Genomic DNA, 13587 nt, shown 5'->3' on the forward strand with positions numbered 1-13587 from the left:
GCCGGTCCCGAAGAGGCCCTGGACGCATATTTTCATGGATTTTATTTCTGATCTCCCTGTCTCTCAAAGGATGTCGGTCATTTGGGTGGTTTGTGATCGCTTCTCTAAGATGGTCCATTTGGTACCCTTGTCTAAATTGCCTTCCTCCTCTGATTTGGTGCCATTGTTTTTCCAGCATGTGGTTCGTTTGCATGGCATTCCGGAGAACATCGTCTCGGTCAGAGGTTCCCAGTTTGTTTCGAGGTTTTGGCGGTCCTTTTGTGCTAAGATGGGCATTGATTTGTCTTTTTCTTCGGCTTTCCATCCTCAGACTAATGGCCAAACCGAACGAAATAATCAGACTTTGGAAACATATCTGAGATGCTTTGTTTCTGCTGATCAGGATGATTGGGTGTCCTTCTTGCCTTTGGCTGAGTTCGCCCTTAATAATCGGGCCAGCTCGGCTACTTTGGTTTCTCCTTTTTTCTGTAATTCTGGTTTCCATCCTCGTTTCTCTTCAGGGCAGGTTGAGCCTTCGGACTGTCCTGGTGTGGATACTGTGGTGGACAGGTTGCAGCAGATTTGGACTCATGTGGTGGACAATTTGACATTGTCCCAGGAGAGGGCTCAACGTTTCGCTAACCGCCGGCGTTGTGTTGGTCCCCGACTTCGTGTTGGGGATTTGGTTTGGTTGTCATCTCGTTATGTTCCTATGAAGGTTTCCTCTCCTAAGTTTAAGCCTCGTTTCCTTGGTCCGTTTAAGATTTCTGAAGTTCTCAATCCTGTGTCATTTCGTTTGGCCCTTCCAGCTTCTTTTGCCATCCATAATGTGTTCCATAGGTCGTTATTGCGGAGATACGTGGCGCCTATGGTTCCCTCCGTTGATCCTCCTGCCCCGGTGTTGGTCGAGGGGGAGTTGGAGTATGTGGTGAAGAAGATTTTGGATTCTCGTGTTTCGAGACGGAAACTCCAGTACCTGGTCAAGTGGAAGGGTTATGGTCAGGAAGATAATTCCTGGGTTTTTGCCTCTGATGTTCATGCTGCCATTCTGGTTCGTGCCTTTCATTTGGCTCATCCTGATCGGCCTGGGGGCTCTGGTGAGGGTTCGGTGACCCCTCCTCAAGGGGGGGTACTGTTGTGAATTCTGTTATCGAACTCCCTCCTGTGGTCATGAATGGTACTTCGGCAAGTTCTGTCCATGGACTCCCTCTGGTGGCTGTGAGTGGAGCTGTTGCTTCTGAGGTTCCTTCCACAGGTGACGTGGTTTATCCTTTGGTTGGCTGCTCTATTTAACTCCACTCAGATCGTTACTCCATGCCAGCTGTCAATGTTCCTGCATTGGTTCAGTTCGCTCTTGGATCTTTCTGGTGACCTGTCTACTCCAGCAGAAGCTAAGTTCCTGCTAGTTATTATTTGTTCATTGTTTCCTTGTCCAGCTGGATTTCATGATTTTGCCTTGCTAGCTGGAAGCTCTGGGATGCAGAGTGGCATCTCCGCACCGTTAGTCGGTGCGGAGGTCTTTTTGCACACTCTGCTTGGTTTTTTGTAGTTTTTTGTGCTGACCGCAAAGATATCTTTCCTATCCTCTGTCTGTTTAGTAAGTCTGTCCTCCCTTTGCTGAAACCTGTTTCATTTCTACGTTTGTGACTTTCATCTTTACTCACAGTCAATATATGTGGGGGGCTGCCTTTTCCTTTGGGGAATTTCTCTGAGGCAAGGTAGGCTTTATTTTCTATCTCTAGGGCTAGTTAGCTCTTAGGCTGTGAAGAGGCATCTAGGGAGTGTCAGGAACGCTCCACGGCTATTTCTAGTTGTTGTGATAGGATTAGGGGTTGCGGTCAGCAGAGCTCCCACATTCCAGAGCTTGTCCTGTGTGAGTTTAACTATCAGGTCGTGCCTGGTGCTCCTAACTACCAGGTCCATAACATGCCATGCTCCGACCTTTCCTCCTGGTGACTTAGTGTGGCTCTCTGCCCGTAACATCAGGCTGCGTTTTGAGTCCACTAAGTTTGCAACTCGTTACTTGGGTCCCTTCAAGGTCCTCGAACAGGTTAACCCTGTGGTCTACCGTTTGGCCCTTCCTCCACGCTTGGGTATCACCGACACCTTTCATGTGTCCCTCTTGAAACCCGTATACATGTCCCGGTTTTCCGAGTCATCTGCCGGGACATCAGGTTCGTCTACGGACGATTACGAGGTGAACTCTTTTTTTAGGGTGCAAGGTGGTACGTGGCAAAAAATTCTATTTGGTGGATTGGAAGGGTTATGGCCCAGAGGACAGGTCCTGGGAGCCTGCTGAACACATTCAAGCTCCACAGCTGATTGCTGCCTTTGAGCGTAGCGAGGTCCAAGGGGGGGGGCCCTAGGAGGGGGGGTAATGTTAGGTGTCGAGTTCCCGCCTCTGCACAGGGGGAATCTCGAACCATCTCTGCTGTGGTCTCCCATTCTTCTCCAGCCGCAGTGGAGTCTGCTCAGCGGACATGTCGTTCCCAGCGTCTTGCTCAGTGTCACTCTGTGCATAGGATTACTGCTGCTTTGCCTGCTTCTGGCATTGAAGCCAGTGCTGGGCAGCGGCGAGCAGACGCTTTTGGGATCTAAGTCCTGCTTTTTCCCTTCTGAGCATTCTCAGGGTGAGATCTCCCATTGGAGATCGAGGGTCACATGCTCAGATGCTGCAGCGGTTCCCATTGGTCCTTTATCGGAAGGTCCTGAACGTGCTGCAGCTATATAAGCTGCGCATGACCGCACGGCCATGCGCTAGTGTACATTTGTTAACGTGTGTGTGTTGTGAGTGAAAGTTGTTCATTAAAATCCCCTCCCTATTGGATGACTGTTTGCGGAAGGTGGGTGATTGCTATCTAGCGCCTGACTTAGCTACCAGCACGTTACACACCATACAGCGTCTAATTGCTGTGACCGCCAGTGCGGCGCCGTGCGCTTTCACAGTGCTTTCCTGACCCAAGCCTGGGTGGTTAGTGGCGTCCTCCAGTGCGGCACCGCATGCACTCTCGTGAATCTTTTATTATTACTTTGGTTACACTGACACCCCATTAGCGGTGTCGAGCGCAAGTAGTCTAGTCGGACTCGGATCCCAAGTCTTGGGACTGAGCTTGGTGACTCCTTGCTTGCGCTCTTGTGTGCGGTACCGTGGCCCTGTGACTTAACAGGGTTCACTTCCTTCACACAGGGTGAAGTTAACCCGTGTGTGTATTTACATTGTACCGCCATATAGTTCGTCATTACTTGGCAGCAGGTTCCATCTCTGCACGGTGGACCCCGGACTGAGAACGCACCTTAATCTATCTTATTATTTGGTGCATTCCGCTAGCCCTAACATAGAGTTTGTTTCTCAGCAAGCAACGGCACATTACTATAAAATACCTTCACTCACTGATGGTAGATGGTGACCTTGTAAAAATGTTGTACTGGGGTCAGGATCTTCACGTTATGGCTCTGCCTTTATTTTTTCTAGAGCACTGTGGTTTTCCATATTCTCCACGCAGTGTATAAATATTCCCAGTTAGTACATCTGCAAGGGACTGTCAACCCTAAGGTTATTGAAGAGATGTTTAGTCAGTCTGTAATGTGCTTGTCTTTCTTTCACAGTGACAAATGGCTGCTTTCTGCAGTTTGTCACTTGAAATCTAAAACAATGTTACTAGCTATTAACCTTGACCTAAACTGTGGTGGACTTAAATATCTTCTGACAGAAGTTTTGCTCTAGTTAGTCCTAGACTTGCTCGCCCCGGGAGGCTGATGAATTAAGTTTTGAGGCAAATGTAAACATGTTCCTTATATTATCTGCTCATTTGCCATGCTCCAGTATATTGTGCATTGATTTTGACTGCTGACTATTAGTTCTTAATCCTAAAGAGTCTTTATACTGGTTTATATTCAGCCGCAGTGTTGGCGATGGATATATTGATTGCTAAGATTTTACCCAATCATTCACCGAATCCGACTCAGCAAAGAATGTGCCCGATTCAGTGTGTACTTTGTGTAGGTCAGGGATTAGGATTTTTATGGCTCATCAGTCTGTACAGTAGGTTGGATTTAATATTTGATACCATGAAGTGTTGAGTCATCTGAATTTGCTTGTTTCATATATTCTATGTGTAATCAGCTCAGCAATTTAATGTTTTGTTTTAATTGTATTTTATCCATTAAAATTAACTTGTAATTTTATAGAAATAAGCATACGACATACAAACAGTTCTAAAGATCGCTAGTAGAAATTTACTAGATAACAACTTTTAGATGGCTAACATTGAATTAAAAAAACATCAAAGAAAAAAGATACAGCCTTACCAACACCAAGCCATATTGCCAATGCAGTATAGGTGCAAATTACTGATAAAAACAGACACTCACAAAACTACCAATTCATGGAGGGGGTGGCGGTGTAGTATTAGGCCGGCGTCACACTTGGCGTAAGACATTACGGTACGTTTTCTACGTCCGTAATACGCGCGTGATACGCCAAAATGTCTCCGTAATCTCTCTCCGTAGTTCTTGCGTCGCCTAGGTGTGGTCGCGTATTTTGCGCATGTACTGGTCCGTGTGTAATCCGTATGTGATCCGTATGGCGTTTTTACCACGCACCATTCCAAAATGGACATTTAACGGTTTTCTGGCCTGCAAATCATTTAAACCATCATTAACAACACTATTTAAGCCCTCGACAACAGGTGTACCCCTCCCATATGCCCTATATGTTCTCAAGCATATTTTGGCTGTGGTACTTGGAGCTCCCAAACATGTCTGACCATGTGTATTTAAGCACAACTCAGCGGGTGTTGCTTCACTGGGTGTTGTCTCGTCGCTTTGGCCAGCCATATACGGTCAATGCAGATCCGCGAAGGAGGAGACAAAGATTGTGGGTCCATCCTCTATTGACCCAACGCCCGAGTAAAGGACATTTCCAGAGACTCTATTCATCTTTGAGGGCCCATCCAGACAAATTTTTCCTGTATACTCGCATGTCCATCAGGACTTTTGACATGTTGCTGGAGATCTTACGTCCTGGACTCACCTATCAGGACACCTGGATGAGAAAAGCCATCTCTGCTGAGGAGCGTCTGCTCCTAACCTTACGGTATGTATTTAGACCTTTTAGATTTTGTTGTGTTGGCCAATGTGTTTTGTCCTACTATGTTTCAGTTCCTTAACTTAGACATGAGGCCACAAGCACATTTCTAAAAATGTGTTTAATATTTGATTATAGTAATACTGTGAAATGTCCCTTTTTGCTTACTCAATAATCACAGAGAAAATTTACTAGACACTTGTGTTTCGTCCTGTTTTCATATTCCTCATGTTCCTTTATTTTGTTTTCCTTGTTTTTCAGCTTCCTGGCCACAGGCTTGTCCTATGCGGGTCTACACCTGGAGTTTCTCATTGGGCGTTCTACCATTTCAGTCATTGTTAGGACAACCTGTTCCCAAATATGGCTGAAACTTAACGAAGTTGTGATGCCAGAGCCAAAAATGGATGATTGGCTCAAAATCGCCACTGGATTCCAAAATACTTGTGACTTCCCTAACTGCATTGGAGCTGTGGATGGGAAACATATCAGGGTGCGTAAGCCGCCGAACTCTGGTTCCCAATTCTACAATTATAAGCAGTTTTTCTCTGTAGTTATGTTAGCAGTTGCTGACAGCAACTACAGGTTTATAATTGTAGACATTGGGGCCTATGGCCGAACTGGAGACTCTAGGGTCTTCAATTCGTCCATAATGGGTCGCCGGCTACGTGACAACCAGTTGAACCTCCCACCACCACAACAACTCCCAGGCTCCAATGCGGAAGCAGTGCCTTTTGTTTTGGTTGGAGATGAGGCCTTCCAACTGACGAGGCACGTCATGAGGCCTTACCCCAGGCGCAACCTTGACCACCGGCGGAGGGTTTTTAATTTGAGACTTACCAGGGCACGGAGACTGGTTGAGTGCGCCTTTGGGATTCTTGTAGCCAAATGGCGTGTTCTTCAGTCTGCAATTCAGCTGAGTGAGGCTTCAATCAATGAAGTGATCAAAGCCTGTGTAATTCTACATAATTTCACCAGAATACATGATTGTTTGTCTACTAATTTGCAAAATCACGTCATGACCAATCATAGTAGGCCTCCCCCATATGTCCCTCCTCGGCGACGTCCCCTTTCTGGCCTAAAAGTTCGGGATGTGTTCACCAATTATTTTTTGAGTCCTCAGGGTGCCACTCCCTGGCAAGACTATGCAATTTTGCATGTGTAATTATTTATGTACCTAAATTTTGCCATTATCAAGTTTGAAAATATGTCTGCTGTGTTTAATTTGTTGACATATGGTTCTGATCATATCATGTGTGTGTGAGTTAAGAAGAATGAACAGAGTGCATACATAGTTTTTTGTTAAGTAAAGGCAATTTTACTTCTTAAACTTGTTTTTGGTTTTTTTGTTTGTTTTGGCATAACCAATCTTTGTGCACAAAAAAGAACAGCTTTTTTTTAACAAAAAAAAAACAACAAAGTAAAATAAAAGCATTACAGCTTGCTTTTTAAGCACAAACCAAACCAAATGTCTTAAACAAATTAAAAAAAAGTTGTACCCAACATTACAAGTTCTGGTACGTAGGAAGGGGAGAAGTGGATTGGTCTGGGTCACCATCAGATGGCCTTTGCAGGCCCAATTGTCCAGCAGCCTGTGTGGCTGTTATAGTGGCTTGCGGGAAATTCTGCCTGCTCTGATGCTGGCCACTTTGATGAGTGGGGCCTGGATTTGGGAGATAACCCTGATGTTGCAGCCCATATGTGCGGGAATCATACCCCAACCCAAAATGACCATATTGTCCAAACCCAGGTTGGGACCAGCCTCCAGCACTGGGTGCGGACAAGTGGCCATATTGGGATGGTTGATGATATCCTGCAATATGGTGCTGATGTTGCCATTGTTGGTTAGTTGGTGGTTGGGGTGGAGGTGTTGGCTGACGTGGAGGGGGTGCTTCAGATCCTTGGTGCGCATGCTGGCCTTGTAGTCTCGGAGGCCGCAGAATATTTTCAGGTGACATCTGCCACTGTTCAATCATCTGCATCAGATTGTATGGGTTATCTGGGGGGGTGCATGCGTCAATAAGGATCTGAAAACACCCTCTCAAACGCAGCCTCAACTCCCGCTCTATGGAGCGTAAATACTGGGCAAGGCTCCGTGTGAATCCCTCCTCCCCATCATCCTCTCGAACCCGGGCCAAATAGTTCATGACCCCAGCATCCACGTTTTGCCTGCTTTGGCGAAGCTCTCTCCTGCGTCGTGCACGCTGGGGTCTGACTGCAGCCTGTGGGGATCGGTCCAGGGCAACAGTTGGGCTGCTGCTATTACCAGGGTCATCCTGGCTAGGTGCTGCTGCTGCAGAAGAGAACTGTGGGCCCTCTGGGTTTTCTTCAGAAGCAGCTGGAGCTGGGTGGGCAGATGATGAAGATGCTGTAGGTCTTGCGCAGGAGGGAGCAGCAGATGGACCAGCCACCTCTTCACCTTCTCCAACTGGGTCAATGACCAGTTCTGAGTCCGACCCTGTCTCCCTGTCAGTGAGGTTAGACTGAGTTCTGCAAAGATAAATTTGACCAGTTACTATGTTTTTTGGAATCATCTCTCAACATTCAAAAATTAACCCATTTTGAGATGTTTTTACTTACGGCCTGAGGTCCATGCTGGGGTTAAGGAAGGTTAGGCGGTCAAAGTAGATGTATTTTTTTTTTTTAGGAGGGGCCCCGGCTCCACTTCTCTCCCGCTGCTGCCTCTCCCTCCTATACTGGTCCCGGATACTCCGCCACCTTGTTGTAACATCATCCACTGAAACAACAAAAAATACACACATTGCTTAGACCATTATGCAGAGTGCTCACACAAGGTGTAATGGAGTACACAGATTGCAATGTAGCATAGAAAGAGGCTTTTGTGGCTCACATTAAGCCAGAATTTCCTCAAAAAAAAAAAAATTAGGAAGAAAGGCCACAAGGACAGAGTCAGCTAACCTCTATCACAGAAAAACAAATTACTGGAAAACCATGTTATTAAGGGAACACCTGTTCTAAACCTTAATCAAATCCATTTATCATATCCAGCACCATGTATATACTGCTTGGATATATATAACTTTAAGGATGAATTAATAAATTAAGGTTTAGCAATTCAAAGTAGTAAGGGCCTGCTGTTTAGCAAGAACATTACATTGCAAACATGGGTGTACTTACTTATTTGTCGCTGGGCCGCACGTGGCTGCTGGTCATACTGGGGGAAGAGGGACCCACACACGCTCCTCCATGCAGCTTGTTTTACTGCCCTGTTGGCATAGTTGGGGTCTCTTTGGTCCCAGATTTCTGGCCTCTCCTGGATCAAAATGATCAGCATGTCAACATTAATTATGCGGGCCATGCTGAATCTCTCACTCCGTGGAGGCGTGCAGCAGACTTCCGGGTTCACTGTCTGGCTTTTTCAGCTAATTAGCATGTCTCACCTGCCTGATTGATGGCTTTCGAAAGTTCAGGACATCTGCCAGTGAGGTGCGTATTTCTCGCAATGCACACGCATGGTCCGTATGCATTCCGTATTATACGCTCTCCCATAGACTTGCATTGGCGTTTTTTTTGCGCAATACGCTGACAAACGCTGCATGCTGCGATTTTGTACGGCCGTAGAGGAACGTATAATACGGATCCGTAATATACGCCTAAAAGGACTAGACCCATTGAGAATCATGGTGCCGTATGTTTAGCGAGTTTTACGTACGTAGATTATGCGCTCTTACGCACGTAAAACTCGCATGTGTGACGGCGGCCTTAAACATAAACAACATCTTGTGGGGTGTACTTATATAATGCTGGGCAGCCTGTCTTATCTAACAGTATGGGCGTCATCAATAGGCTGTAAGCCAGACACTGCGCCTCACACGTACCTGTGTGATTGGCGTCCTATGAAAGCTCCATCTGGGTGCATGTTTAATACATACATATATAATATGTATATATATATCATAGATAAAATAAAAAAAGGAAAAAAGGAAAACAGCACAAATAAATGAAAAAAGTGGACTTTATTGCCCAATGGTGTGGTGACTTTTCGGATATAGTATCCTTTCTCCTACATAGATAGATAGAAGAAAAGCTGGCAATTCATCTACCGTGCACTGTAAAATCACTGCAGGAGCCGATAGGAGAGAAGAGATGGATTACATACAGTAAATACAAATAGAATAGGTAGATATATAGTTGTCTGTGACAAATAAAATTAGTACAGTGTGCAGCTTAATGTACATGTATTTTATTAATAAAAGATTATTTTTCTGAAAAAAATGGCGTGGGCTCCCACACAATTTTCTTAACCAGCAGAGAGCAAGCCAACGGCTGAGGGCCGATGTTTATAGCCTGGGAAGGGGGTAATACCCATGGTGCTTCCCAGGCTGTTAATATCAGCTCTCAACTGTAAACTTAGCCATAACTGGCTATTAAAATGGGAGACCCCAAAAAGAAAATGATGTGTGGTCTCCCTATAATTAATTAACAGCAAAGGTTATACAGACAGCTGCGGGCTGATACAAATAGCCTACGAAGGGGCTATGGATACTGTCCCCCCAGGCTAAAAACATCAGCTCTCAGCCTCTTGCCCTGTAGCTGTGGCAATCGGGGTGATAGTTGGGGGAGTTGGTGTCACCTTTGTATTGTCAGGTGGCATCAAGCCCCGAGGTTAGTAATGGAGAAGCGTCAATATGACGCCCCATTACTAACCCCATAGTCACATTGTAAGAAAACACAGACACCCAGAAAAAGTCCTTTAATTGAGAGAATGACACTGATTCCTTTAATATTCTTAATTAAACCATACTTATGACCTCGTCATCTGCAAAAGAGTTAAAACAAACAAACAACAATATTCCTCACCTTTCCACAGAGATGCTTTTAATTCATTTGTCCAACGACAGGTCTCTGCTACATCTAGATGGCAGGCTACATGATGCGACCATGCAGCCAGTCATCCAAGAGCGAAACTGATCACCGTGTGCTCCATGTCTCTCTGTGAATTCCTATTACCTATCTGACGGCACCATGAGGAGCTTGAGAAAGTTCTTGTGCTCGCGGTGCCATCTGACAGGTCCTGCGAGTTCACAGGCAATGAACTCACTCCACCTTTCTGATGAAAATTTCCCGTGCAATGCACAGACTGACCATGAGACTCCTGACCTAAGTGTGATAGCTTCATATAATTCTATGAGGCTGTCACACTTAAGCCAGGAGACCTGCGGATACATTTTACAATCTTGATTTTTTTATACCAGTTAGTTTTCATAGTTTTAAATTGTCTATAAGAAATGCTTTTTAAATTCAATCGTGGACTTTAGGAATCTCAATTTTTTTTATTAAGTCAATAACCATTCACTTTTATGATCCTTTGAAGACTCAACCAAATTGATATGCATGTTTTTTATCAAACTGTTGTGCCCAGAAGCTATGTTTATTACTTATGCCGGGAGCTCAATTTATGACTCACAAAGGTCTGAACCAGTGATGGTTCCATCTGTTTTCCTGTTAATATTTACATATTAGAGGTCCAACAATTCCTCTTGGCCAGCGTTGCATTGATCGCATAGACACGTACGCGACGTGCATTTTAAGTAATGGCGTTTGAAAGAACATTCACTTCATTTAAAAGGTAGAGTTTTCTAATATGATAATTTGCCATCCACAAAGCTATACTCCTAGGGCATCTGATTCAGATGGCAGCTGTTAAAAGAGAAGAAAAACAGAATATTAAAGAGGATTTTTCTTTTTGTTATCAAGGCTGCGTATAATGAAAAGCGTAATGTCTGATGTTCCAGAGATACAATATTTTTCTTACTTTAAGCCTCATTTTTTATCTCCAAAACATTGCGCTAAAATGTTTGTGCACTTATTAGACCAAATGAATCAGTCGGCTTTCTCCTTCTTTACTTCAATTTAGACTTGAGTGTCTTGAGTGCAACTTGAGTAGATTAGTTTCAAAACATAGCCTCACCCAGCCATGTATTATAGAACTCCCATTTCAATAGACACTAGACCTTGAAATTAATGGAAAAATATCAAAATAGATATTTGCTATATCCATTGGTTTCTACAAGTTCCTGAAAAAAGTTTTGTGTTGTGCAGAGCAATTTGTCAGCTATATACCTGCATGATAAAGAGCTCTCTATGAGCACAAGATGTAGAGTACCTTATGAGTTCTGCTAAGAAACATTGTTATATTTGTTTTTTTTTATAATCTTTATACGTTTTTTACATTTCTTATCTATTTGAATAATAATGTAATGTCTGCAGTGGGAGCTTTGTGTACAGAGACAACCGCTGCTGGGATTACACAGACATTCACTACATTCAGACATTAATGCTTCTTTTACTGCACTGCCCTGGACTACAACTTCCAGCGGACTTTGAGTAGTAGAACAAGAAATGGACTTGCTGAGCAAGTTTGAAAAGAAGGAAGGAGTTAACTGGGCACAAAGATGTGTGTGATTCTCCATTGCAAGAAGTATTGTTTCTCTTTGCGGAGATTGACAGGCTAAGCATGCTGAGATGAGGAGACTTAAAGCCGCAATGCTCCTCTGGGAAATATACTAATTATGCAAATTGTCTCTTCAGAGAGGAAGAGAACTAGAACTCTAGTGCCACCTATTGGAAGGTAGCAATCCTACAAGTCAATGTCAACCCTTTAACGAGCCTTGTCACATGACTTAGGATAATAATCAAACCAGAATCTCCATTTGCAGACATTGTATTTCGGGGTACTGCCCCTCATCAGTGCAAAGTGGAGGTCTGGTTTGGCTGTGTGAGAGGCGTCCGACCGATATCCAAGAAGTATCATTTCTCCTTGCGGAGAGTGGCATGATTGCTACCTTCCAATAGGTGGCACTAGAGTTCTAGTTCTCTTCCTCTCTGAAGAGACAATTTGCATAATTAGCATTCTCCATTGCAGACTGCTAAAAGACTGACACTAGAGAGCAGAGTACAGAGACACAGAGTGAGTGCTGACAGCTCAGCAGCTCAGTGTGTGAGGGGAGGAGATAATCCTAGAGCTGAACCACATCCCCAGACCAACCAGGTTACCAAGAGAAGTCCACCACCTGGTCTGGTCCCAAAGACAGACACTGCCCTCACTCCATGTGTTCCCAGGTGTCTTTATGCTGCAGCCCCAAACTGGAGAACAGTCTGAACTGAAAGTTTCTGCATCAAGGAGTCAATACATCCTGCTGGAACATGTGCTTCTACTACTAAGAAATCTATAGCAACATTTTTATTAAGAAGATATTACTGGCACTTGTGGTTCTACTGCTAAGAAGTTTATTAGAAAACTATTGCTGAAGGAATTTTGGTTTGATTGAGACTTTGATTGTGCACCAATGGTTATTGTAGGTGCACCACCTTTGTTACCTGCATTTCTGCAGCTATTTCTTGGTAAAGTGTTATTAAGACTGTGTTTGCTGAAATTTAAAGGAAAAGTGTTATCTTTAATTGTAGGTCAGCAGAACAGGTAGAATTGGGGAACATATGGTGTGATAGCTCTACTGTTGGACATCCAAAGGACTACCCTGTGCTATCACAACATCCAAGCCTGCTGCAAGGCTAAACTTTACCTTTAAGAGTGTCACATTTCTGTTGTGTTTGTGCAACATCATGTATTTGCTGAATCCTGTTATACCTCCTGCCTTTTACACCTTTTAGCCCCTTTACAATAATCCTGTTGGTTCATCTTTTGTTAGTACGTATGGGGCATGGACAGGGGTTTCATCCCCTGACAGGAGCGGCGGAGACCCTCCTGCATTCCCCTATATCTCTTAGTAAGATTTAGGTGGAAACGCTTAAAGGGAACCTGTCACCCCGTTTTTTGAGATTGAGCTATAAATACTGTTAAATAGGGCCTGCGCTGTGTGTTCCTATAGTGTATGTAGTGTACCCCGATTCCCCATGTATGCTGAGAAATAACTTACCAAAGTCGCCGTTTTCGCCTGTCAATCAGGCTGGTCAGGTCGGGAGGGCGTGGTGACATCAGTGGTTCTTCCTCAGCTTTACGTTGGTGGCGTAGTGGCGTAGTGGTGAAGACACAGCGCGCGATCTGCGCTGTAATCCCTTGCATCGGTGGGGGCGGCCATCTTCCTGGGGCCGCGCGTGCGCAGATCGAGTGCTCTGCTGCACGGGGCTTCAGGAAAATGGCCGCGGGATGCCGCGCGTGCGCATTAGAGATCGCGGCGGCCATTTTCCCAAAGCCGAGATGCAAACTCGGCTTTGGGAAAATGGCCGCCGCGATCTCTAATGCGCACGCGCGGCATCCCGCGGCCATTTTCCTGAAGCCCCGTGCAGCAGAGCACTCGATCTGCGCACGCGCGGCCCCAGGAAGATGGCCGCCCCCACCGATGCAAGGGATTACAGCGCAGATCGCGCGCTGTGTCTTCACCACTACGCCACTACGCCACCAACGTAAAGCTGAGGAAGAACCACCGATGTCACCACGCCCTCCCGACCTGACCAGCCTGATTGACAGGCGAAAACGGCGACTTTGGTAAGTTATTTCTCAGCATACATGGGGAATCGGGGTACACTACATACACTATAGGAAC

At 45.1% G+C, this 13587-nt stretch overlaps 3 protein-coding genes across 5 annotated transcripts in view; 2 read left to right on the forward strand and 1 right to left on the reverse strand.

Moving 5' to 3' along the window:
* RALYL (RALY RNA binding protein like) overlaps nt 1-13587 on the forward strand; it is a 1030045-nt gene that overhangs the window by 282310 nt on the left and 734148 nt on the right. The gene's annotated exons all lie outside the window — the stretch shown is intronic.
* On the forward strand, nt 4406-6566 carry LOC138642925 (uncharacterized). Its single transcript, XM_069731542.1, has 2 exons — nt 4406-5074; nt 5327-6566. The coding sequence occupies exons 1-2, from the start codon at nt 4683-4685 to the stop codon at nt 6225-6227; spliced, it is 1293 nt and encodes a 430-aa protein (XP_069587643.1). The 5' UTR covers nt 4406-4682; the 3' UTR covers nt 6228-6566.
* LOC138643428 (uncharacterized) lies at nt 6568-8735 on the reverse strand. Its single transcript, XM_069732339.1, has 3 exons — nt 8201-8735; nt 7643-7799; nt 6568-7552 (listed from the first exon to the last, which is right to left on the reverse strand). The coding sequence occupies exons 1-3, from the start codon at nt 8379-8381 to the stop codon at nt 6568-6570; spliced, it is 1323 nt and encodes a 440-aa protein (XP_069588440.1). The 5' UTR covers nt 8382-8735.

This window comes from Ranitomeya imitator, chromosome 6 (assembly GCF_032444005.1).
Source record: "Ranitomeya imitator isolate aRanImi1 chromosome 6, aRanImi1.pri, whole genome shotgun sequence".
In the NCBI taxonomy this organism is placed as follows: Eukaryota; Metazoa; Chordata; class Amphibia; order Anura; family Dendrobatidae; genus Ranitomeya; species Ranitomeya imitator.

What these genes read in the sequence shown, in the direction of transcription:
- LOC138642925 (XM_069731542.1), top strand. Translation starts at nt 4,683, where the DNA reads ATGCCCTATATGTTCTCAAGCATATTTTGGCTGTGGTACTTGGAGCTC. An exon ending in CGTCTGCTCCTAACCTTACG is followed by an intron (nt 5,075 to 5,326) that starts GTATGTATTTAG and finishes CTTGTTTTTCAG; the next exon opens with CTTCCTGGCCACAGGCTTGT.
- LOC138643428 (XM_069732339.1), bottom strand. Translation starts at nt 8,381, where the DNA reads ATGGCCCGCATAATTAATGTTGACATGCTGATCATTTTGATCCAGGAG. An exon ending in TGCGGCCCAGCGACAAATAA is followed by an intron (nt 7,800 to 8,200) that starts GTAAGTACACCC and finishes TTGTTGTTTCAG; the next exon opens with TGGATGATGTTACAACAAGG. An exon ending in CCCAGCATGGACCTCAGGCC is followed by an intron (nt 7,553 to 7,642) that starts GTAAGTAAAAAC and finishes TTATCTTTGCAG; the next exon opens with AACTCAGTCTAACCTCACTG.